We start from the raw sequence: 23,714 nt of genomic DNA on the forward strand, positions 1-23,714 counted from the left end.
TGGGTTTTTTAATCCCTTCATATTGTCAAGTCATTATAAACACTGTTGTTTGCTCTCACAAACTCACTGCAATACAGTCAGTAACTTGTTGCTTTGAAGAAGACTGCTCTTGTACGCAGCCTAAACAAACTGGGAGCCTCTGTCTCCACAGGAGCAGCTGATAAGACGTATCTTGTTTCTGGGTGACATACATGCTCCCAGGTTTGGGAATTACTACTTTGCACAGGAGTACTTGGACTTTGGATGCTGTGTAAGGTAGTGGCTCACAAAGCAACAGGCCTGCAGTGGGAACTATTGCTATGCAGGGGAAACAGTTGTGCTTGCTCTGGTGCCAGGCTACAATTTTTGCAGGGGCAGGAATGCTGACCATTCTCTTCTTCTGCTTTTCTGATGCAACAGTCATCATTACTAACAGTAATCAATAACACCACATGTACAGTCATTATCCAAAACCAAAGAATGGGCTTATGCAGAGAGCTCAATGGACTTATTAATTGTACCTGCTGTCTCTTGATGAGATAAACTTATGAAGGAGCTGGGAAATAACGTCTCACATAAGTCAGGTGACAGCTAGCAGTAGTGAGATGATAGCAGTAGTATTACATGGAGAGAAGATGTGTGGGTATAGTCTTAGCAGGTGGATCTAATTGGGGGGCTGTATACAATATATGACACATTATCCAGCACATGGAATGCTAGCCCTCAGTTGTTTGGTTTTTTTTGAAAGGGAAGATAAAGAAAACGAATACAAACTAAATAAAGCTACTGAAACCAGACTACTAAGGGAAACCCCAGCTGTATCAATAGTGAGCTGTCCTTTTGTTGGATCTATTATTCTGAGTAGCTGCTTAAAAATTGACTGTCAGTCTACTTTTGTAAATGCATTAACCCATCAGGAGACCCTACTGTGACAAGACTGTCAATAAACACTTACCTTTACAACCATAGCTGCATAGGTCACATCAGCTCGCCACAGCTGTGGAATGGACCATCCAACCATTGGATCTGCTTCATCATTGTATATGGCAATAGAAGCAAAATTTGGGAACAGCTTCTGAATTTGTTCAACTGCTTCTATTTCTTGTTGCAAGATGTAGAGAGAACTCCCACCTCCCTGCAACAATATTTCATACCTCCTTAGTGGAAGTGAGAAAACAGTAGTAAACACATAAACATCAACATATTCTAAAATCTTGTTTATGGGGTCCCTAAAGAGCCATGGGTCAGACAGTATTAGTATTTTTACTTAATCCACTACAGCATGTGCTGTTCCTCCTAGAATATAAAATGGAAAAGAGGTAGAGGAGTTGTTTCCCCCTGGGAATTAGGCAAAGGCAAATTTCCTTTGAGTTCAAGTCTTGCAACTGAACATCTTCAAAGTTTCATTAGAATAGGTAGCCATGCTTCCTGCCACAGGCTGGACACTCATCTGGAAATCAACTTCATAAATCAGAATAAAATGTAACTTGGATTGAGCTGATTAACAAAATAGCCTTAAATTCAAATCTTGGGCTGACCTTCTTATGGAGAGAGATGTAGTCCAGCCTTACACCAGTTTCCCCTGTGAAGAAGTTGGTTCCATTGTAGCAATGACCCAGAAGACTCCAGCATATGGGTGACTTTGGTAAGGGGTGGAAGGAATCCCCAGGCCCTCCAAATTTTAGTAGAGGACTGGCTGCTCTTAATCCTTCTGAGCAGGCATCATAATAGTTGAGAAACCCTGAAGTCCGAGCAGATGCATGTATCAAAGACGATAACTCAAAACAGAGTTTTGATCTAAAACTACTGGGAGATGTCATAACTCTATTATTGCATTTATTGGCAGAACCTCACAAACTGAGGCTACCCTTCCCTATACACTGACAGCATGAGAAGACATCCAACCTCAGCTGCATTCACAAGGTTCTTCCAAAGGTCTTGTGAGGACAAGTTCCCAAAGCATGCATCTATCAACGAACAGTTTTGCACCCTTTACCCACTTAACCCCAGTAACCTTACTTTATATTGAAATAATGAACTGCATCTTCTTCGTGTAACTTCTCTTCTGTTTTCCCTGTTCTGCTATCCCTGTATTTATACTGATGTCCAAGCAGGGAACAAAGTGTTATCAATCAGCAACATGACCTTAGCAAAACAGACTAGATATAACTTTCACATTCCTTATCTTTCTTATCTACCGTATTTCTTTGCCAGCATCTCTCCTTTCCCACTGTCAACCCTCCACCCACCCAACATACCTGTCTCGCTTTACTACACTAGTAAGTGCTCCAAAACATGCTTACCTTTCACTGTCATAGAGACATTGTCGAAGTCATGGTGGTCTGGTTCATTCCATGTTTCAAAATTCCATTTAGCAACATGTTCCAATCCATACCTATCTGCAGAAGGCCTCATTTACTAGTGAGCTATATATTCAGACAATCCTATCAGTTAGTAACTCACTGATCCAGACAATCCAATAGCACCCAGAGCTATAACAGGGTATATATATTACCTTTTTTAATAATGAGGGAAATGTGGTGTTGGTAGTTTCAAAATGATCTCTCATTTTTGATGAAGCACAGCAATATTTGAAAAAGATGAAAGATGAGAGGGAGGTGATGTGCATTACAGCCTTGTGGTTAGGGAACTCACCTCGCCTTAATGCAGGTTGCAGCTTCTGTCTCATTAGAGATATTTGAAGCTGGCATGTGGGAAGTATTCAGATTACCATGTCCTAGTGCAAGCTGGTGGTTTACAACCACAACAACATAACAAAGTTAAAAAGTCAGTCCTCAGAGGCAGGCCAAATGTGCTACCCAGAACACACTACTCATTCAGGATGTTAGTCACAGATCAGCAAAAAAACTAGCTATTATCCCACTGTCTGCTCCGGCATGCCGTTTTTCCAGTTCTGTGCTGACATCTAGGGTCTTGAAATTGATCACAATACACAGAACTTTTTGAGGTAGTTAGAAGGGATTACAACAGAACAAATAAAAGGGCTTTTTTCAAAACTTACCTATGTATCTGTTGGCCAGAAGTGTAATTAAGTTTCTCCACCTTACTACCTGTTCTTTATCTTCAAAATCAAAAAAATATCCTGATGGATTCCCCATCAATTCAAATCCTAAAAAAGGCATCAAAGATTGGTTTTCTTTTTTTGTGAATGGTATTGACTTTTGATTAACAAAGGGATTATTGCATTATCTGTAACAAACTTGTTAATGAAGAAGCATCATTAAATGGGCTTTCCTGTTTTAACATGTTCCCACCGGGAATATTTCAGATTTGAGGTTGCTCAAACTTGTTACTTGTCAATGACTACAGTAATCAATACTAATACTTACCATCATAAATTCAGGTCTCAGAGGGAACCTGGATATTTGCCAAAATTCAGTGGAAACTATACCTTTGAGTAGATGCTTCACTGGCCCTTTTAGGTACATGTTAATGTAATTTCCGAATTTATACATCTCTAACTGTTGTTGAAAGCAATGTGAAACTATTCATGTTGTCTTAATTGTTGTAAATGTGTTTTGCTCACACTTTGTGTTTATATGGATATAAGGTAAAGGCAAAAAGGAGAAGAATGGATTTTTATCAAAATCAGCTTTGGCAAAGCTAAGAATTCTCTGATGATTGCACAACATAGGCAAACAGATGTAGCACGTTGTGGAGGTAGGGAGCTGCCCTCACCTGGAATTAGCTTATTTTCCCACAGGCGATCCATAAGGTTATCCAAGGCAGTAAAATTGTAGTGAAGTTTCCCATTCATCACTCTGAAGAATACAGGTAATAAAAAGGAAAAACATAAATATTATAGCAAAGGTGGCACTTAGTTGCAGATAATGGGTCAGATGGCTGCCTTCTTCTGGCTCTCTAAATTTACATGTAACTAATGTTCTCAGAATTATACACAAACTTTCCTCCTCTAAAGTAATGGGTGCTCACCATAAGCAAGTCATGCTTCTTGTCCAACCCATGCCCCTTGCTATTCCAGCAGCAGCAGCAACAGAAGCAATATAATGAACTTGCTTGCTGGATTTTGAGTTTTTAACAGGATATTAAGATTTCTGCATCTTTGCTGAACTGAAATTTACCTAGACTTCTTTCAGCTAAGCTGTTTTTTTCCGTTTCCATTTGATTACCTACTGCTAGGCCAGCTGGTTTCCACCTTGTCTCATATGCAGTCTCTCTTAATGTTCTCTTAATTTGCAATATATAATACAGCTTTCTTAGTAGTGCTTCTTAGGGGCTTAGGTCCAGCTGAGAAACAACTTTGCATCTTTCGAAGAATGCTGCATTTATGCACACGATGTGATTTTTACTTCATTGTTAGCATTTGCTCACTACTTCTCCTGTATTCCCAGGACCTCAGGCTGCAACCCTTTTATCCAGCCTTGAATATCTGTGTTCAAATACTTAGGAGTAGCCCCATGATGCACCCCTTTGTGCCAATGAATCTTGCAGGAGCACAGGTAGTAAAATTTGGGCATGCACCTGTATAGGAACACTGGAGTTCTTTTACCCAGGGGATGAAAACTGGCATTTGAAATTTATCTATGACACATTTGAAGATACCCTTTAAACTCCTGAAAGGCTTTTCTTGCCTGGTATCCAGTGAAAACAAAAATAATGTAGTATGTGGGTCAATGTATGATTTCCTGTAACTTCTGAATCTGTGGCCTGATTTAACTGAAATCTGACAAGACAGAAGTTTTGCCAGTATGAAGTGTCAAATAGGAATTAAAAATGAAGTTCTGTTGACAACATTCCGGTAGTGTGACTTGCAGCCATTTGGCCCAAGCCAAATTCTGACTTCAGTATGCCCTAAGCAAAAGGCTTTGTAAGCACCCCTGAGGTAGGTCCAGCCCTGGTCATATAAGAGGGATGATCAGGGTCTTGCCAGCAGCTCTCAAAGCTGATTTCTCCATCCTTGCCAGAGCACTACACCTAATTTCTCTGGTACAGTGCAGCCTGAGCCCTGCCTCTGCTGCCTTGCCTACTCTTTCCCAGGCACACTGCTTCTGCTTGGGTGGAAATCTGTACAAGTGAACTGCTGATGCAATGTTCTAGATGTGATGGAAGGGGGAGACACAATCACACACAGTTTCTATAACAGATCAGTGCCAGCTGGACACAAAGGATAAAAAGTGTGAATGGGGCAGTTGGCAGATCTCTTAAATCAATGATAGGCTCTGTGCTGAGATTCACAACTTCCTTCTGTGCCTTCCCATGCATTTGTGAGCCTCTTAGACTGGGCTTTTCCTCTGTGCTTTCTTGCCAAGGGAAGGTTTCAGTGAAGAACCTGTATTAGCAATCCCAAAGTTCCCAGAGAATTAAGAAAGGCAGACAAAATTGCCTAGGGAATAAAGAAGGGAAGTGTACAACCTGAAGAGGACAAAGTGCCATCAGCATCTCCGACTATGATATGGAAGATGAAAATAGGACAGGCAAAACAGATGTAACATAAGCTATATCCACTGTACCAGCTCCATCTGTGATGTAACCAAGCACACAATCTCAGCCCATGCATGGTCACACTCCTCTACCAAAGACCTGCAGCTGGCTTTTCTCTTTTAAAGTATGCCCTACCACCAGGACAGAAATTGTCATGTCTGCAGCCATTGATGGGCTTGCAGCTCCTGCCAGAGTCAAATGGAGCAGAAAGATATTTATTTACTTTAGTAGCCATAAGAGCATTTTAGAAATTACTGCTGAATGAAAGAACAGCCATTTGGAACTTGGGGTTTTTTTTTTGCTTAGACAGAGGTTAAAAAAAAAAAGTCTGACAGTCCTATTCCAAAGTTCAAAGACAAATATTCTGTTGCAAAAGGTAGCTCTACTCCCTCAGATCCATTAACTATTTCCAGTTGTACCCTGTGTTCTATTGAAATATTTGCTTACATGCACACTTACAGTCAGTGAGCATAAGAATGATTAACTGTACTGTCTTGTAAAAACTTAATAACACCATTTAGATAATAGCAAAAGAGCTATTGTCTTCCTGACTCCAGTCTAAGGTCTACACAGTACTATGTGAAAACATACAGGAAAATAAGGCCTTCGATGTGATGCATGTACACTTAAGGACCCAGCACATTTCTCCTCCTGTATCAATTAAGTAAAACATGTAAAACAGAATGCCATTGCTAGCCATGACTGAAGTGACAGTACATGAGATCCTGTGTTATATGTGTAGATGTAGAGGTACTTCTTATATCCTTGGGCTGATCTGTCACTTCATGGGAATCTTTTCTTGCTTGCAATTGGATTAAGGCAGTATGCTCCTATTAGTGAAACTATTACTTAACTGCTAGGATTGCAGCTTTCTCAGATCTTGATCTTATCCGCACCCATACTACTTTTCTGATGTGCAGTTGATGGTTGATTTTTTTTATTATTTTTTTTTTTTTTACATAACCTATACAGTACCACTAGAATTTGGGTTGCATGGTTGCATGCCATGAGGTGTCTGGAAGCTGTGCTGACTGCCATGCATGGGGCACAGCAGGAATCTCACAAGCTGGTATTATTTACAAACATTCTGCAGGGGGAAGATTGGCTCAACTATCAGGCTGTTACCAGGAGTCCTATAAATATAATTTTAGGACACTGAAGACCATATCAAAACTGTCACAGGCATGTGACAAGGTAAGTCCCAGACCCAGGATAAATTCACTTAACATTGTCAAAGTTGTTCAAAACAGCTTGGTATATCTGACCTAGGACCTGCTGGTGCAGCACCGCAGACCTATGACTGGGTCCTTGGTAGCAGGCTCACAGACTTTTACAGTCTTCTTTTTTTTTGGCCTGCTCATCTTCTGATCTCTCTACCCTTAAGTTATGGTTTCTAGACACCACTATCTTCACTTACGAACATGCAGAAGGTTATGTCCTTGTCATGTCATGTGAGTGCTTGCCAGACTGGGATTGTTCATGGTTTGCCGTTGGGCATTTCGATGTGGAACAGCGATCACTGTCTTGTCTATGTCTGCCTCTCAAATGTTCCTCAACTAGGCTTTTTCTGGGAGACCTGCCAGATAAGGCCTTCATCATCTTCAGTCATAACAAGCAATGACCCTAAAACATGCTTACTGGCTTCCTGGCACCAATATAAGACCCAGGCCTCAGACTGCTATACTGCAGACACTCCTGCCCGCTGGTGAGATGTCTTTCCAGTCTTTGTCATGGTGTCAGTTCAAGACCCATTTGTACATGCCTGCTCCTAAGAGCAACAATGGTGTTGTGAACATGAAGAGTAATGATAAGTATGGAGCAGAGTCTGCTGGCTGTCATAAAATCTTGGTGCTCACATCCTTGGAGAGGCTTGCTTTGTGGGACATCCTTTGCTGAGTCAAAGGTTACAGGCCCAGGTTAACATCTGTCCGCTTGCCTCCCTTTACTGGAGTAAGGTTTTTCCAGTATGGAAGGAAATCCTTTTCAGGTGCACAGGCTGGATAGGCTGCCGAAGTGTTGTAAGATAATCATATTGTGCTTCTTATTCACACCACTTTCAGCCTACTCCCATCAACAAACTTAACCTCTCGGGAGGGCAGGGGTAAGCTAGCTTTGGCTGTGAACACCCTGCATCACAGCCAGGTCTGCCCTGGTTAGTACAGCTGTGGATACTGCTCCTTAGCCTACAGCTACAGCTTCCCTCTTGTGTCCAGTAATCTGCTGCTTCTGTTCTGCCCTGGGTTGATCCTGCTCAGGAACATCGTTGCATGCCCTCGGAAGCAAGTGCACACGCAGACATTGGACCAAGTATCTTATCTACAGAGAAGAGAGCAAGAAAAACACAGGCAGGGAGTGTTTCCATTCCAGGTAATCTTCAGTCAAGTACTGAATCTCTGATTACACGTCAAGCTAACTTTATCAAACTTTACTGTAATGTACTGAACAAATTTCCTGGGATAGGAAGCCTTGTGGCTGACCTCTGTCAGTAGCTCACAGCCTGTTTAGGAACTCTAAGGTAACAAGTAAGGTAACCATCAACAGAGCTTTGAAGAGAGCTTTGTCTGACCTAGGATTGATACGATTGGGAAATATCTATACACTTTCTCATCCTGACATTCTCACTCAGCTGATGTGGCCTCCCTCTACATTTCTGGTGGACAGTTACCATGCACATCAGAAGCTACCATAATCTGGCTTGCTTTCACCAATGTCTGAGAACAGCCTCTCTTCTGGTAGACTGGCCACAGTGGCTGGCTAGCACCACTCCCAAGGCAGCGGAGTCTGCTTACAGCCTCACTGGGAGCTTCTGCTGGAAAAGACTGCTTGCCTAGTGGCAAATGCTGCCAAGAACTAGCACACAGAACACTGGCACAAGCTTTTGGCAAAGGAGAGGTGCAAATGACATCTTAACAGTAAACAAGATTATTCAGCAGGGTATTGGCTGACCTCAGATTTGAAAGGTGCACTCCATGAGGGAGCCACCTAAAAAAAGACACTGTTCCATAGGTTTTCTGTGTTAAAGTCTTAGAAAGAAGTGAAAGAGCAGTCTAAGCCACTACCCTGCTATGGTGTCTGTTCAGAGAATGAACATATTACACACCATTATTCATTTGATAGAGATGCTTAGCTGTGTGCCAGACCATCTTTGGCCTTGTAAGCTGTTTCCTGCAAGCATACACTCCCTTGGCCATGGTGCCCAGATGTGGACCAATGGTAGCACAGTCATCATTGTTCTGATAAGTGTAAATATTCATGATAATTAAATTCCCCCTCTCATGAGTCAACTAAGGGTCAACAGTTGCAGCAGGTGACTACTATCAGGAGCATCCTTAGATACAGTGTCCCAAAAAATTGATTTTCTAGAGTCCATGACACCATTTTAGGGACCATACAGACATACAAGCCTGTCTAACCTGGAGAGAAGCTCAGTGTCCGCAGCCAAAATGTTCACTGGAAAGAAGTAGGAACAAACAGTGATAAACTATGCCAGTTCAAACTCTTGCTGCTACCAGGTTCTCCAGAAGTAACTTACTGCTTTAGCCAGAGAAGCAGACTGTTGAAGTGACAGTGAAGCATGCAAGCTGTGAGCACAGCATCTTCAAGATGAAGGTCAAAAGCTCCAGATAGGAAATGTCAGCAAGTTTTCCTTTTCCAAGAAGGCAACTTGTTGCCCTCCACATCCCTGTTACGACACAAAAGGATCCTGCCTCCTTGTTCTTTACTTACTTTTCCAGCTCTGAGGAATTAAATGAAGCCTGTTTAAAGTTCAGGTTGTAACTAAGACCTTGTTTGCTCCAAAACCACCAACTCTACATAAGTTTCTTGTTCTGAAAACCTCTGGACTGTAAAAGCAGATACTAAGGGAGAATGAGCACTACAGAAATGATACTTCAGAGTATATGAAGGGTAGGATAGCCATCATTAGCATTCACCTTTCCAGAGGCTGCCTTCTCAGCACTTACTGCTCCACATTTCCTCAATGTCAACCAAAAAATCCCTACTAGACTGGTACTTCAGGTTTGATCACAAGATCATTAATAAGTAACTATTAAATCAGCAGGCTCCTGGGTTATTAATAAACACTTCCCTCTTCTGAATGCAGTGGAAGTTGACAATACAGCACTCATTTACAGCAGAGCTGCTTCTACCATGTTCTTGCTCCATGTGCTCTGGCTTCCTGTGATCATTATGATATGGTAAATTGGCTGCCTTCCATGAAATCCCCATATCCCAAAATAACCATGATCACTTGACCTTTTCAGGTTCATGAACACCGATTCTTCCTCCTTGGCAGTCCTCAGGCAAAACACAACCTGTGCTTTTCACATGTGCTTTGCAGATCTAAAACTTCATTCAGAGGCTTTTTCAAAGTTACAAGGCCAAAGACTACTGCATCCATGCTAAAGAACTGGCATACTTTATTACTTCTTCATTTATTTGTTAGCATTAATACTTGCCTGCATTTGCTTCTCAGCTATATTGTTTGTATAAGCAGGGACTGAAAATCTGCTTGCTTTACAATTATGGCACAGCTTCTGCACAGGAGCACAATACTGAAGACTTCATTCAGTCCGTGCTGCCCGGGCCCATAACATGCATAATTCACTCACCCTAAAGTGTGCATGAGTCAGCCCAGCAATAATGGGAGGATGCATTACAAATCCACATAGCCAGGCAGCATCCAGCCCTTGCTGATGTCACAGCTTGTCACAGTTAATCCATCCATACAACCAGCCAGCATGACACATGCGCAAAAAGAAGGACGGGTATGAATCTTTGTGGTTTAGGAATAAACTGGCTTCAAAAATGCAAAATGCATCCTCTGTTATTTATTGGAAATCACTGCCTCTTCCACAAGCTGGCGAGGAGGCTGTGCATTCAGCTGAATCTTTTTCTTTTTTTAAATACATAAAAATAGAATTGACTTTGATTTATACAGCATCTTAATTACCTTCTTTCCTTTTTGAAATCAGCGTTATTTGAGCTTCACCTTGCAAAGCAACTCACAAAATCTTTGTTGTGATCTGGCTAAAACTCACATGCATAGAAGTGCAAGCAAACAATGAATGCTTTCAAGCTGATGCTAATCACGGCCTATGATTTTCCATTTCTTACTCAGCCTGCTTTTGTGAGCACAGCCTCAGTCCTTTCAGCAATGAGCGTGCTGTGTGTGGGGGGACGAGAGGCAGACAAAGCATCAACAGCTTCCTGTGCCAAGGTGAGTTAGCTTGCTAGGAATATTGTTAGACTGTTGTGTCTTGTCTCCCCCCTCCCCTCACTCCCTCCCTTTTAAAACAAATTCAAGATGTAAAAGGGGAAACAGGCTACAAAAGCATAGCAATCTAGGCAAAAGCTATAAGGTATTTCAGTGTCTTGCCTCTCCGAACACGCAAACACATCCAATCAGATCATCTAGGCATGGATAATTTTGACTGTTGTGAGATCTTGTTGTGATCGCTTGTTGAGATCCGTTGTATCTACACTCATTCACAAAGAGAAGTAATGAAATAACAATAAGGCAAATCCAGTAGTAGAAAATGCTTTTTCACTAATTGTTCACTACAAATTCAAAGGCTCAGTCAGTGCCTGAAAAGCAGGCTCAGTCTATATAGTGAGTAGGCTCACTGTATGTGAGCTGGGCTGCTACAGGACACCTTTCTTTCTGATTGAGTTTGATGTATGGAAGTGATTTCCTCCTGCATAACACATGGCTCTATGTATAATATTCATTGTAGTTTTATACTGTTCTTGATGATGCAACTCCAAATAATGTCATCTATCAGGAAAAGTTTTAGAAAGAGAGGATAGGGAGACTAAATCCAAAATGAAGATTAAAGGGTGACTTTTGAGATGCACAAGGAAAAGGAATGATAACCAAGTGCTAAAACTTACTTGCTTCAAGCACATAACTCTTTTCGGCACTGCCTGGGAGAGCTGTCACTGAACTTTTCTTTCCAAGCAGCAACAGAACTGTTCTCTGTATGCATCCAGCATTCTAATTCAAGCACCCAGCCTAATACCGCACCTTCAGTAACAAGTCTCCATGGTACGTGGCTTCATTTCACAGTACTGTTACTGTCACTCCTTCATTTTCACATCTTTATTTTCTGTTTATGCTCATTCTATTCTTTTGCCTGTTAGTCCTATGTGGAAATATAGTCCAAAAGTAAGTGAATCCAATTATAGCACAGGACATGGCTTATTTACTGTTGTATTATAACAACAAGGAGTTGGAATGGTTGCCCTTCCTGCTGCCAAATATGCAAGAAGAACCAAATTCAACAATGCTCTACTTAGTCTGCTCTGTACATCTTGCAAGCACCCAGGATCATCATAGATTCCACAAACATACTGCAACTGGACCTGAAATGTTGCATTAATGCACGCTGTGTTACTTTCATGAGGTGTCTAACTTTTTCCATCTTACATTCTCAAAACTTGTTTCCACTTGGTGAGATCTGTATTGAGAGGCATCTAACAGGACAACTAACGAATGGTCTAAGAAGAGAAAGACATGGAGCCAAGCACTGCAGGTGTAGTGATTTGCAGCCAGACTTCTCAGCTGATGTACTTCTCTAAAAAGTACAGATAGCACATGGTGTCTGACGAAGTCCAGCTGCTCCTGGATATATTTGCATGGCAGATGTACTTTCAGGTGTGTCTTTCTATATTAATCATTGCCTGCCCACAGGCAACTGTATGTCTAACTTGAATATATCACTTATTTGCAAAACAAAAATTAGAAGAGCTTCACTAAATGATACCGCGTTAATTTCCTAATATTTTACTGATGTTTAATTGATGGTGAAAAAGCACAATGAATGTGTCATCCACTGTCTTGCTCCTATCTTGCAGAATTTTTGGGATGAGCGGTTTCTGAATACTTCAGAACTAACAAAAGAGCGCTATAACCCAATACTGGAAAGAGCAGCACTTCAAATGGCATCCCAGTGTCTGTTTTTTGCTCTTGAATGTAAAACATAGCAAAACCTCTTACAATTAAGGAGGTAAAACCAATTAATAGCATCTATAGGGAGTTTTCAATGAGATGCAAACCTGCATGTCTATAAACTGAAAGCTGATCTATTCCAAACCTGGTTTTGGCATTACAATTCAGGCTAGTGATGTATTATTAAATACAGCAGTGACAGCTCTTCCACTCCATGAGTCTTCATGTCATCTATAATCCTTTTTTCTTCTTTCTTCCCCCATCCCAAACAGTTTCCACTAATATGAAAAATACCTCCCTTTTCAGCATAAAAGTGCATTACATTCTGTTCTTATGAAACAGGAAAATTTACCTCACAATGCAGTAAGAAACACTATTTTATTTGTACACAGAAATGGGTTTTGAATATCCAGTTAGGATTACGCATGAATGCAAGGAATGGGCAAAGAAGCTTCAGTATTCCTGAGAGACAATCCTTGCTACAGTAAATTCACCACTTAAGATTTACAAATATCAGTGGTAATGTTCATCCTAAACCAATCAATAAGCAGGCTTTGGTACCACAGTTCTGGCTGTTCAGGGATGAAACAACAGGCAGTTTTGTTTACCAGGCAAACAAGCTCATGCATTTCACACTCAATGGCAGTGGAAGGTATGTAAAGTCTTCCTAGACATTAAGATTCCCTCCATGATGTATTTTAATAAAAATACTTTTTTCAGAGGACACAACTCCATTAATAACCATAGACAGCTCAACACTGTGTGTAAGGACAGTTCCACACATTAAATCCCATTTAATACATTATTTTTTTGTTTAATTCAAGTTAAGTATACAAAACCCTTCACAAAAAAAGTGAAACTGATAAAGCTAAGTCAGAACTGCACTTCTAGTTGATCCCCATGCACTGCAACTGCTCTATTAAATAAAATAGCAGGGATGAGTAAGAAGGCAGAGATTACCACCAGCCCCTGCAATATAATGATTTTAAGCTTATCTTCCACCTGTGATTACACTCTACAGGACAAAGATTTTTTTCCAGAGCTACTGTTTATATATGTTATCTCACTGTAAACACCATTGGAGTAATAGCATTGGACAGACACAAACCATAAATACAGAATTTCTAATCTACTCTTGTAGAAAGCTGTGCTCCTGGGGAACTGTGCTACTGTGTGCTGATAAGAAATCAGTTGTGGAGCTACTGCAGCTACTTTGTGCCTCTGGTAAGTGCTGATCAATTGTTTCTGTTTGTAATGGGAAACAGAACGAGGGATGCATAGTAAAGGATGGTCTTACTCTGTTTTGAATAGATGCATTTGCACTGAACCTGCAGATTTCAAAGGTTTCTCCTGCAGCAGGGACTACAGAAGATTTTTTTTTTTAAAAAAAAAGCTAATCAATAACATGTCGCTCCCCTCCCACATACACATAATTTTCAGCTGTGCTGGACACTTGCAACAGCTAGAGAAGGACTGTCAGGGATAGCACATAGAGGTTTTTAAAAGAGTAGGTGCTTATTTTTAGTTCTCTCATCTTTCCTATTAAATAGCAATATAATGTATGCCTTTTAAGCACATCACCTGGTCACTATGGTATAAAGACAAACTGTAGACTAATTGAGGCTTGAGGGCATTTCAAATAATTCAGACATCAGTCTTAAGTGTTTTTTATGATTCGCTGAATTTATGAACTTCAAACACTTGCACAGAAGGAAGAACAAGGCTATTTGTCGTATGTACTTTTGAATATTTGATGTTATTGATAGTAGCCCTGTAAACAAACACTTTTAACTATGGTTCTGTGATTCTATGATTAATTTTCCCTGTATGATTAATATTCCCTGTAATATTAATTCAGTGTTATTTCTTTAAGCATATAATTAGGTTACTGGATATGAATTGTATGTAGTAATGTTGTGAATTATTCTGAGATCTTTGAAATTCTCAAGTAAGTGTGTCAACAAAGCCAAATATGTTTCATATGTTTACAGCATTTACTTCACAAATACCACCAGGTAGATTTTGCTTTTAACCTTTTGCAGTTCTTAATCCAGTTAATACTAGGCATCTGTTTATAAGGATAAATAGTAAGTCACACAAAGGAAAATCATCTGTAAACTCTCAATTATTGGTCAATGGTCTTTTCTTTTTTAATGTAGTTTCTATTGTTGATGATAGGTGTTTCATTGTAGCATGTCTTTTGGTTATTTTGGCCAATTACCATTGTTTGTTAAATACACAACTGAGCATGTGACATGGAAACACAGTTCTTCTAGAACTAAGTCCTGCCTTGTTAGTGTCAGTGGAACTCAACCAGGATGCCAGGGGCTGCACACTCAGAATTATTGCTGGCCTGAAGCCTTGATGAATTGCTTCATGCTATGTAGTGTGGATTAGGATCCCTATAATTAAAGCAGTGATGAACCTTCTGCTATCAATACTTTTGTATGTTAAGTAAAGCTTATTCATCATAAAATGTAGTTTCTCCAAAATTAGATTATTTTCACAACTCCTAGAGACAGAATAAGAGACTGCTTCATTTTGTCAGGTTTTTTTCCCATGTGGAATTGTCCTGTCCAGACATATTCAGCCCCACTTGAATGGTGCTGTGCCTAAACAGTGTTCATGTATCTCAAAATTATGATTTGAATTTTTTTTTTAGATTTCAGAAAGCACTATTTTTAGGCTAGCCTGAGCCACAACAAAGTTAAAACCGACTCTATATGGTAGGGGTCAAGTTATAATGCAAACATCCTGTAGTACCTTTACGAGCCTGATATTAGGAAAAATGCTGTGGAGAGAAATGCAGAGGTTTCTTTGGGGGGAAAAAAAAAAACAAAAACCCCAACAAGGTAAGTGGGGCAAAACCCAATTATTTTGCAAATTCCAGGACTGCAAATACTAGACAGAAGTTGCACAGTTTGCAAATACTGGAAACATGTTCTAAAGGAGGACAGAGTAGCCAACCTTACTTTGGTCTTGAAGCAGATGGCTTGAACATTTTAAGAGGTCATTAGAGAAGATGACTCTTGGTTCTAATTATGTAGTAAAATGGATGAAAGAACAAATTTGAGAGACTGAGTTCAAGTCACTTTATCTTACAGGCCTGAAAAGAAATCAACAGAAGCAATAAAGCCATTTTCTATTCTGTGGTGCACAAGACTAAACAGACACACTATTTTACTGCCACCAGTGTACAAAATTCATTATGCAAATTAAGTGCAACTGCTTCCCTTTTATTCTTAGAGCTACCTTGGGAATGGCAAAAGAACAGGAATGCTTGACAAGACTTTCTACAGGGAAGGGGCAAGAAAGAGGATGTTACTAAGAATTAAATGACCACCTTTAATTTTTGGGATTAGAATGTCACAACTACTGTCACCAAGTTTGAGTTCTTGATAACAGCCAGTAGTTTTACGAATCTATGACTAGTTGAGCACAGAGGTGATATGTGCTTCCTCTTCTGTTCCACCTTCGTGTTGGTGTTTTGACTTTTCACTTCCGTAATTGTCAACTTTTCTTTTTATTTTTAAAAAGCAGCAAACAACTTTTTGTGCTGGGATAAAAGACAATGTTGTAACCTGGCCCTCTGTAGACATGCTTGTGCACAGCACCCCCCTGCAAGCACTCCTGCTGGCAGGAAAGGAGGCACCATGTTTGTCTATCCAGCAACACAGTCTTTTTCAGACCTTGCACTTCCCACCTCAGATTCTTATTGCATGCATGTTCATGTTCTTCCTTGGCTGAGAAACATACTTCCTCATCCCTTAACTTCTAGGCCAACTGAACACAGTTCCTGGGAGACCTGGCCTTCTGCTCCAACTGTTAATCTACACCGCTTAGTAACCATTAAACATAAACTATCACCTTTGTCAAGAAGAAGAAATGGATGATTATTTATCATTTGGACAGGTCTGCACCTATCCAAAGAGCTGAGAGGGGACTCAGTCACTTACATACCTCACAAGAATGAACAGACAGTCAGTCTTTGTTCTGCTGATCTGCCTACATTTTACAGTCTTCTGTTTACAGAAGCAACAACAGATCTTGTGATCTGAACGTGCTGACGTGTAGAAATGGAACTCTGACCTCCAACAGTCCCATCCTATGTGCTGAGCAGCACAGTACTTATTCCAGCCCACAAAATGCTCAAATCTCAGGCAACATTGCAGTTCCATTCTTATACCTTGAAAACGCAAAATCAAAAGCTAGTGCTATATGAGGATGCATAAACCAGGTCAAATCTCAGATGAGAAGCAGCTTCAAAGGTCAGAGATGTACTAGCCTGAACTCAGCATAATTTTTGGATCAGCGTTAGTTAATTAATAATCTTACACATTATTTAAACTCAAATCCTCAGTGAGTGCTGCACATATATCAAGTTTTCAGAGCGGTACAAGTGGCAACACACTACCAAGCAGCAAGCTCAAGATTCCATAATTACCCATTCTTCCCTTGAGGAATACTTAGCTAATAATTATCCTTTATGCAAATAGAGCAAAGCCTGACTGAAGACGTTCATTCATTCCAACGTGCAAAAACAGAGCCGAACGTTCCTGTCAAAAAGCTATCCAGGTAAGAGATTTGCCTGCCCTCCCACACCTCTGAGCTCAGGTTTTATTCATTCTTTGCCTGTTTGCAAAGGTGCAAAACTGTCTCTTTTCAGTCAGTTTGCAAACTGGTGATGCTTTTTAAATTCTGTCATTATTCTGTTTCTCATAAATATTAATTATAAGGTAGATACTGGGCAAAGGTTTGTAAAACACATAGCCAGCTGCAATTGGTATGAAAATAATCTTTCCTGCAAACCCTGATTTGGGAGTTCAAGACCAGCCATTTGGTTAGTTTTTATTTGTAGTTAAGAAAAGTGGCCTATATGATGCTTGTCTGGTTCTCAAAGTATAAATTATTATTAAAACTGAGCATGTTCTTAGTAATTAAATATGAAAGAATGTTTCCAAAGTATTGTCCTCATTGCCTGTTGTAAACCCAAGATATCACAGAAGGCAACAGGAAAAAACATGAGAATGTGACTCAACAAACTCCAGCAAAACCACAGGGCAGAAAACAGCATAGTGTTTAGCTCTGTGGCTGGTGACTAAGGTCTTGGAAAGCTGTCTTGGAAGATTTTTTTAAAAATCAGACCTTCACTTTGGACCAGCTACCTTTCCCAAAGCAAGAAGTCTGATATTTAGGAATATTCTTTGACCCCACAGAAAATATCTTTTTAGTGGTCATGCCCTAGGACTCTCCAGAAGAGTAACGCTGCCTTGCCTTCAAGTGCACGCCAATATTTTGACGAGCACGTTCTGGAACCCCTGAAAAAAACCAGCCCCTGGAGGAACAGTGAAACTGCTTGATCATTTATTTCCAAGGTCTGATCATTCCCAACAATGATCTGATGGGCCAGCCTTTAACAACAGCTGCTGGCTGGCTGTGTGAGTTCTGCTGTAGCCTGCTCGTCACCTCTGGGACTGTTACATGTCATGGTTGTCATCTTACCCAGTGGGACACTGCACTGAGAGTCCTTGGGAAAATATGAATTGAACCACAGCTGCTGGCAAATGCAGGCATTTGAAAAGGAGCCTAACTTGGCTTGGAAATCCTAGATCAATCTATAGCTGTACGTAGAAGTTGTGAATTGGAGATTTTAATTAGAAACACACAAATCTAAAAGACTGCTTGACTCTTAGAGTAACTTCTTAGTATAGCAGTGTTAATTTGTAGAGGATTTAAGACTAATGTTCTGCCTTTTCTGACTCACAGAGACCAATAAACTGTAATATTTTTTCCTCTTTCAATTTTGCATTAGCACAACATTGAAACTTAATGGGAAAATGCTTTGAAGCCACAGTCCTTTTCCCAAATTTAGTAAAAAACTAAGCTCATGAAGTTTCACATGATATTTCTAAAAAGCACTGCAACATTCTTTGCCTATAGCCTGAAAGCTTGCGAGGTCAGTGCTCAGGTCAGTCAGTTAAATAAAGGGGTTTGGTTGCTGGCACGTTGCTGAAGCCTGCTTCCAAGTACATCTAGGTCTTGATGCTCTAAAGCTGAAAATACAATAGCTTATGCAAGACAAAGAGAAATACCATTTCACTTGTTCTGTCACTTGATCCTTCTAAAAATCATAGGTTATGTTGACATTTCTAAGTAATTCTGCACAACAAAACAGATTAATAAATCAAAGTAGTAGGTGCTAAAGCAGCATTGTACCGTATGGTATGCATTTCAGGGGATTTTATTTCAGACCAGTCAGGTTGCACAGACTAAATGTCCTCACCACATCTGTTCAAATTTACCCAAAGAACCAATTGCTGGCTCAGGACTTTATGCTACCATAAAGGGTCGAGTGCACTGGGGCAGAGCTTCTGGGTTACTTTCCACTGAAAAAGTGTCTGGTTTGCAAGTCTAACATGTCTCTGTACATTGAATCTATGCACTGTAAACGAGGCTAACCAGGGATTTTTTTCAAAACTGTGTTATGCTCAAAACCAGAATAGTAATGTAGTCATAGCCATGAGAGACCAAGAGAGGTTTCTTATAGGCAGAAAATGTTGCTAGTATGAAAGATGAGTAACATGAACAGTTTAATCAACATCTATATGTGTTTTAAATCAAATGCTTAGCCAAACTGTCTCTCATGTTTTTTCTGTATTTATGCAACAAAAATACAGTGGAACTTCAGGTGATAAATACAAAACCTGCTCTACCACATTAGATTTTTAGCTGATTTTCCATAGTTCGAACATAAAGAAAATTGCATCACCTGGCTCAAACTAAAGGGCTCTATCCTAAATTAACACTCGCAATCACTATTTCTGCAAGAGTGAGTGATTCTAGCATACAGTTGTGATATAGTCAGACTTCTGTCCTGAATACAGCATTTAAGAGACCTTAGCATAAAGAAGCAGGCTCACCCTGCCTACTCGCTCTTGGACTTCCTAGAGATACAGCTTCAGATTTTCTGGTGGACAATCATAATGGGAAGACAAAAGGATGCATCAGAATAAAGTTTTTTGGGGCTGTGCCGTTTCACAACAAGAACAACTCAACTAGCCAGAATGGTTATATGTGTACCAGCAGAAACTCCTTGCCAAGGAATCTGCAAAGAGAAATCCCACTCACCATGTTGTGATGGATGTTTCCTCCCCTTCAGAGAGATCCCGTCAGGTCAGTGGCATGGTGAAAAGACAGAAAGGTGGGACTAGGGCCAGCTGGAAAGTTAGCAGTTTGTTTGACTTGAATGGTTCTTTGCTCTGTTTCTCCTTTTCACAAGAGAAAGTCACTGCATTTAATGTGAAAGAATGGGTGGTTCAGGCACTGGTTCTGCTCAAGCAGGGGAAAAAAAATTAAAAGCTTTTTGGTTTTGCTTATATGGTCAAGGACAACTTGAAAAAACTTAACTGTGAAGATTCCAAACATCAAAATACAATTAAAAATAACCAAGGCTACTTTTCATTGTAACGATATGGATGATACATATGTATATGAATGTGTATGCGAGTAACTTTCATTTGTATTAAACAGCTGAGAATGTTCTGATACCAAAGTCAATGGACAGGCATGTTCTGTGTTACATGCTGCTTCATCTGCACAACACAGCTAAGAACAGCAAGTGATGGGAAGCCTCCCCTTGAATAAAATACAAGCATTATGTTCTGTGAAGCTCGGGGGGGCAAGGGGGAGCCTGAAGTAGGGGTTGTCCCTTTTCTTATAAACCAGTTAGTACGGACTAAACTGAAAATAGGTCAGTTTGGTGAACCAGTAGAGGAATCTATTTACTGGCACCCCTAAGGGTCCTGAATGTTCTCAAGTATTACTACTTTGGAATAACAGTGTTGTATCTCAGTGCCAGAATCAGAAGGCTGGAGTATACTCATGTGCACAGGCATAGACAGATCTGCTCTTCACCCTCCTGTCTTTGGAGATGGCAAGAGCACTGGAAGCTCCCAGCTCTCTGCTGGGCTGCACAAATGTGCAGGGGATAGTATGCAGCCATGGTGGAATCCTGTTTTCTTCAGGTGAAGCAACTGAGTTATTACTGAGCTACAGGCATCAGAGCCTGAGAATTCTTGGGTTACACAGCTGAAAAATGTTTCACTGGTAACAACATCACTGCAGCTTTACTATGTTCTAAAAGCAACATTTAACTATAAATACTAACAGTTTCTGGAAACCGAAACCATCTCATTGTAGAGCTGTTTCACAGCTAGCACGTTCATTTGACTTGGCTTCTGAAAATGCATCTAGCAGAATAAATGGCTATTTACAGGAAGGAAACTTTTATTTTCAGAAGAAAAAAAACTGAAGAAAATTACTTTCTGTCAGTATTTGGCTGTCTTTTAGCTCAAATGCATTTATTCCACCATGAAGAGTTATTTGATCTTTGTCTAAAATGCATCAAAACTGCTGAAAAGATATACGCTTCATCATACTAGCTTTTTTGGTTTTTTTTCAAAAAGCGATTATTTTGATTATCCATTAAAGTAGTACAGCTGAGATGCATTACTAAATTATCATTCATACACAAGATGTCTTAATAGATTTCCAGAGTAATTATATTCCAATAATCTGATATATTAAAAAATATTATCATCCCTCAGGAAGCTGCACAAACTGCATATGTGTGACTTTTAATGGGGGATTTTGAAAATACAAATTTACTTGCAAGTGAATTGTGTGAGTTTAAAGAGAGACAGACAGCAACTGTACAATTAAAATATATGAGCCTAGTGTACAGAAGCTGATGCAATCTTTTTTATGTAGCCTACCAAAAACACTCATTGGATATTGAACTGCCCACTAGCTTTTAAGTATGTAGAATAAGGGCACCGTATTTATTTCCTGGCTGTCTGAATTCACTTGGCTGTAAGAAGCAGGTGGCTTTTGAATACGACTTGCTGTCCTCACACACAAGCCTCTCATTCTCCAAACTAATTTAGGTAAGACAGGACATTTTGGGGTTTTGTATCGGAAAAATGAGTCTTCATTACCATTGATAGCATTGTGTACTTCGTAAGCTTTAAGTGTATGCTCTTACATATTTCTCGTGGTGGTGTAACTTTTATCTTTTCTCTCACCTTTGCATTCTAACAAACACCAGATCCAACCTATTTCTTGCCTTGTCCAAGTAGATCTTGCCTAGCATAACCACACAGTACATTAAAGTCTAAAGTAAATTTGGCATTACTGATAAAAATACCCATCAATCTTTCCAAATAATTACATTAAATTGTAATTAGCTTTCCCTTATGATGGAAATAAACCTTACTTACAAACATAAAGAAAATTATACAGTGGGAGCTAAAAACTGTTTAATGTAATCGAGATGCATAGACATTTACTGATTTTTAAAAACATATTTAGTCTACTATGCAAGTCATTTTCAAGTTGGGCAATGAGTCCACATACATCTAATAAGAATCTCTTTTCTGCCTTCTACCAAATTATGAATTACCTATCTGCAACACTTAAAACATCCTGTTTCAAGTTGTGGTTAAATTTTGCATGGCCTTAGAAATCACACTGTGTCATTTAAAATAATACCTAGGAACTTGTTCAAGACTTCTGCTCTAGTTACAAACACGTATCTTAGTGTTTTCAATTTGCTGGCAAAAGGTATTTGTTAAAATCTTGACAAAATCACTAAGCATGATAGAACACTTTGTAATAAACCACTCTCTATTTGGAGTGCTACAGATTAAAAGCTGTTGGTAATCTATTCTTTTGCTTATTCATTATGCTTCCAGTTGGTCTCATAATCCTTTTGGGTTTTTTCAGCTTGGAATTCTACACTTTACTGGGTGTTACCAAACATTAACAAATCAAAGTACTCTTACTAACAAAAAAAAATTACATATGATATTTACACAGAGAGTGATTACTTCTGTCACTAGAGTCTAAGCTTACTATCAACTGATAAAAGCATCAAAATATACCAACAGAATACTGTGCCAGTGAGCGTACTTCCAAGTTTTAGGAAATTGATGGCTTCTGCCTCTAGATGCTAAAAGAGGAAAGAAACAGCTTTAACTTGTAAGTGAAGACAAGCTTTGAAATTATACTGCGTGTCACATCTGGCACCAAAAAGCTTTGTTGCAGAGATCCTGGCTGTTTATGACAGTGTGAGAGGCTAGGCTTAAGAAATTCTTCTTTCATCAAGATTCTGCATACTGTTGTACTAGTACATATACTCTCCTTCTAAGTCAATACAAGTCATTCCTTATCTCCCAGTACTTACATATAGGCATCCACTCTTGGAAGTCACTTATTTCCATGGCAAACCAGAAGCCAGGATTTGCCACCTGGCATAATCTATTTCACATTGTCCACCTTCCTGCTCTTATTTTTATTTTTAAATTGTTTCAGGTAGGGCTCTTGCATGTTACACTGTTTTGCCTCTCAGTCATGTCCCTACCTACCCTGAAATGATTTATGAAGGCACTAAGTTAATTTCAACTTGACAATTGAGTAAAAATGCAGAAATTGAGTTTGGTGAAAACAGTTGTGCTCATAGAGGCAAGAGACACCAAAAGCACTTCCATCTGGAGAATACAATTTTTCCCAGTCTTTATGAATGAGAAAACTGACATGCAGGAGAACTACATGTTTGTTCTGCTGCCCACATAATTATTTATTGTATCTTATTCCCCGGAGAACAAAGTTAGAGTAACTATGGGTTTAAACTTGAAAATACTAACAAGTAGCACTCTTCTGAGATGGTAATAGATTCCATCATGACGTATGGTCCATATGATGCCTAAGTGGTATCTGTGAGGAGATGCTTATTAATTAATGGAAGCTGCATATCAAAATAATCTACAGTTCAACAGGTCCATGTTATGTAGCAGCCTCTAAGAGTCCACCAATGGTTTGTGTACAAAGTTTTGCATAAGACTAAACTGTTGCTCTCCAGAAAACTGCTTTACAGGTTCTACTAGCAAAATTTTTCTCCTGTGCATTGAGGAGAGCTGCAGTGACAGGTCACTACACCACATGTGACTTCCACATCAATGACTACAAGATGTGCTATTAGAAATACCACAGCCTACCTCGTTAATATATGTTTATTTCACACTACCAAGTGCTGCCCCTGATCAAAGACACCTCTATGATGGAGCATCGGAAGAGCTGATGAAAATACCTGTACAAAGAATTTACTAATTTAACTCCATTTTTCCTTAGTAAAACAAACCAGATTTAATCAAATATACTCTTAAATGTCTGCAAGAAAGGGCTCAATCTGCAGACTTATTTTTTAGTGTCACTGAAATTTGTGTCACTGAAGCCTTGTGGTGGTGTTCTTGCTGGGATAATGCTT

General features: G+C 39.7%; 2 protein-coding genes across 9 annotated transcripts in view; one reads left to right on the plus strand and one right to left on the minus strand.

Moving 5' to 3' along the window:
- IDUA (alpha-L-iduronidase) overlaps positions 1-23,714 on the minus strand; it is a 48,191-nt gene that overhangs the window by 12,060 nt on the left and 12,417 nt on the right. For all 4 annotated transcript variants that reach the window (XR_008819375.1, XM_056324153.1, XM_056324152.1 and 1 more), the window contains exons 3-7: positions 3,679-3,761; positions 3,002-3,109; positions 2,283-2,378; positions 1,518-1,720; positions 935-1,114 (exon numbers count right to left, since the gene is read on the minus strand). Coding sequence is in view for 3 of the 4 variants with exons in the window: in XM_056324153.1 (XP_056180128.1) it covers positions 935-1,114; positions 1,518-1,720; positions 2,283-2,378; positions 3,002-3,109; positions 3,679-3,761 (670 nt within the window). In the remaining variant the exon portion in view is untranslated. The remainder of the gene's footprint in view (positions 1-934; positions 1,115-1,517; positions 1,721-2,282; positions 2,379-3,001; positions 3,110-3,678; positions 3,762-23,714) is intronic.
- SLC26A1 (solute carrier family 26 member 1) overlaps positions 1-23,714 on the plus strand; it is a 37,298-nt gene that overhangs the window by 8,484 nt on the left and 5,100 nt on the right. The window contains exons 3-5 of one of the 5 annotated variants that reach the window (XM_056324147.1): positions 10,562-10,660; positions 13,533-13,615; positions 16,888-16,966. Coding sequence is in view for 1 of the 5 variants with exons in the window: in XM_056324151.1 (XP_056180126.1) it covers positions 16,878-16,943; positions 18,600-18,603 (70 nt within the window). In the remaining 4 variants the exon portion in view is untranslated. The other 4 variants (XM_056324150.1, XM_056324148.1, XM_056324151.1 and 1 more) reach the window with 4 other exon arrangements.

The sequence above is a fragment of the Falco biarmicus genome, chromosome Z, assembly GCF_023638135.1.
Source record: "Falco biarmicus isolate bFalBia1 chromosome Z, bFalBia1.pri, whole genome shotgun sequence".
Classification (NCBI taxonomy): Eukaryota; Metazoa; Chordata; class Aves; order Falconiformes; family Falconidae; genus Falco; species Falco biarmicus.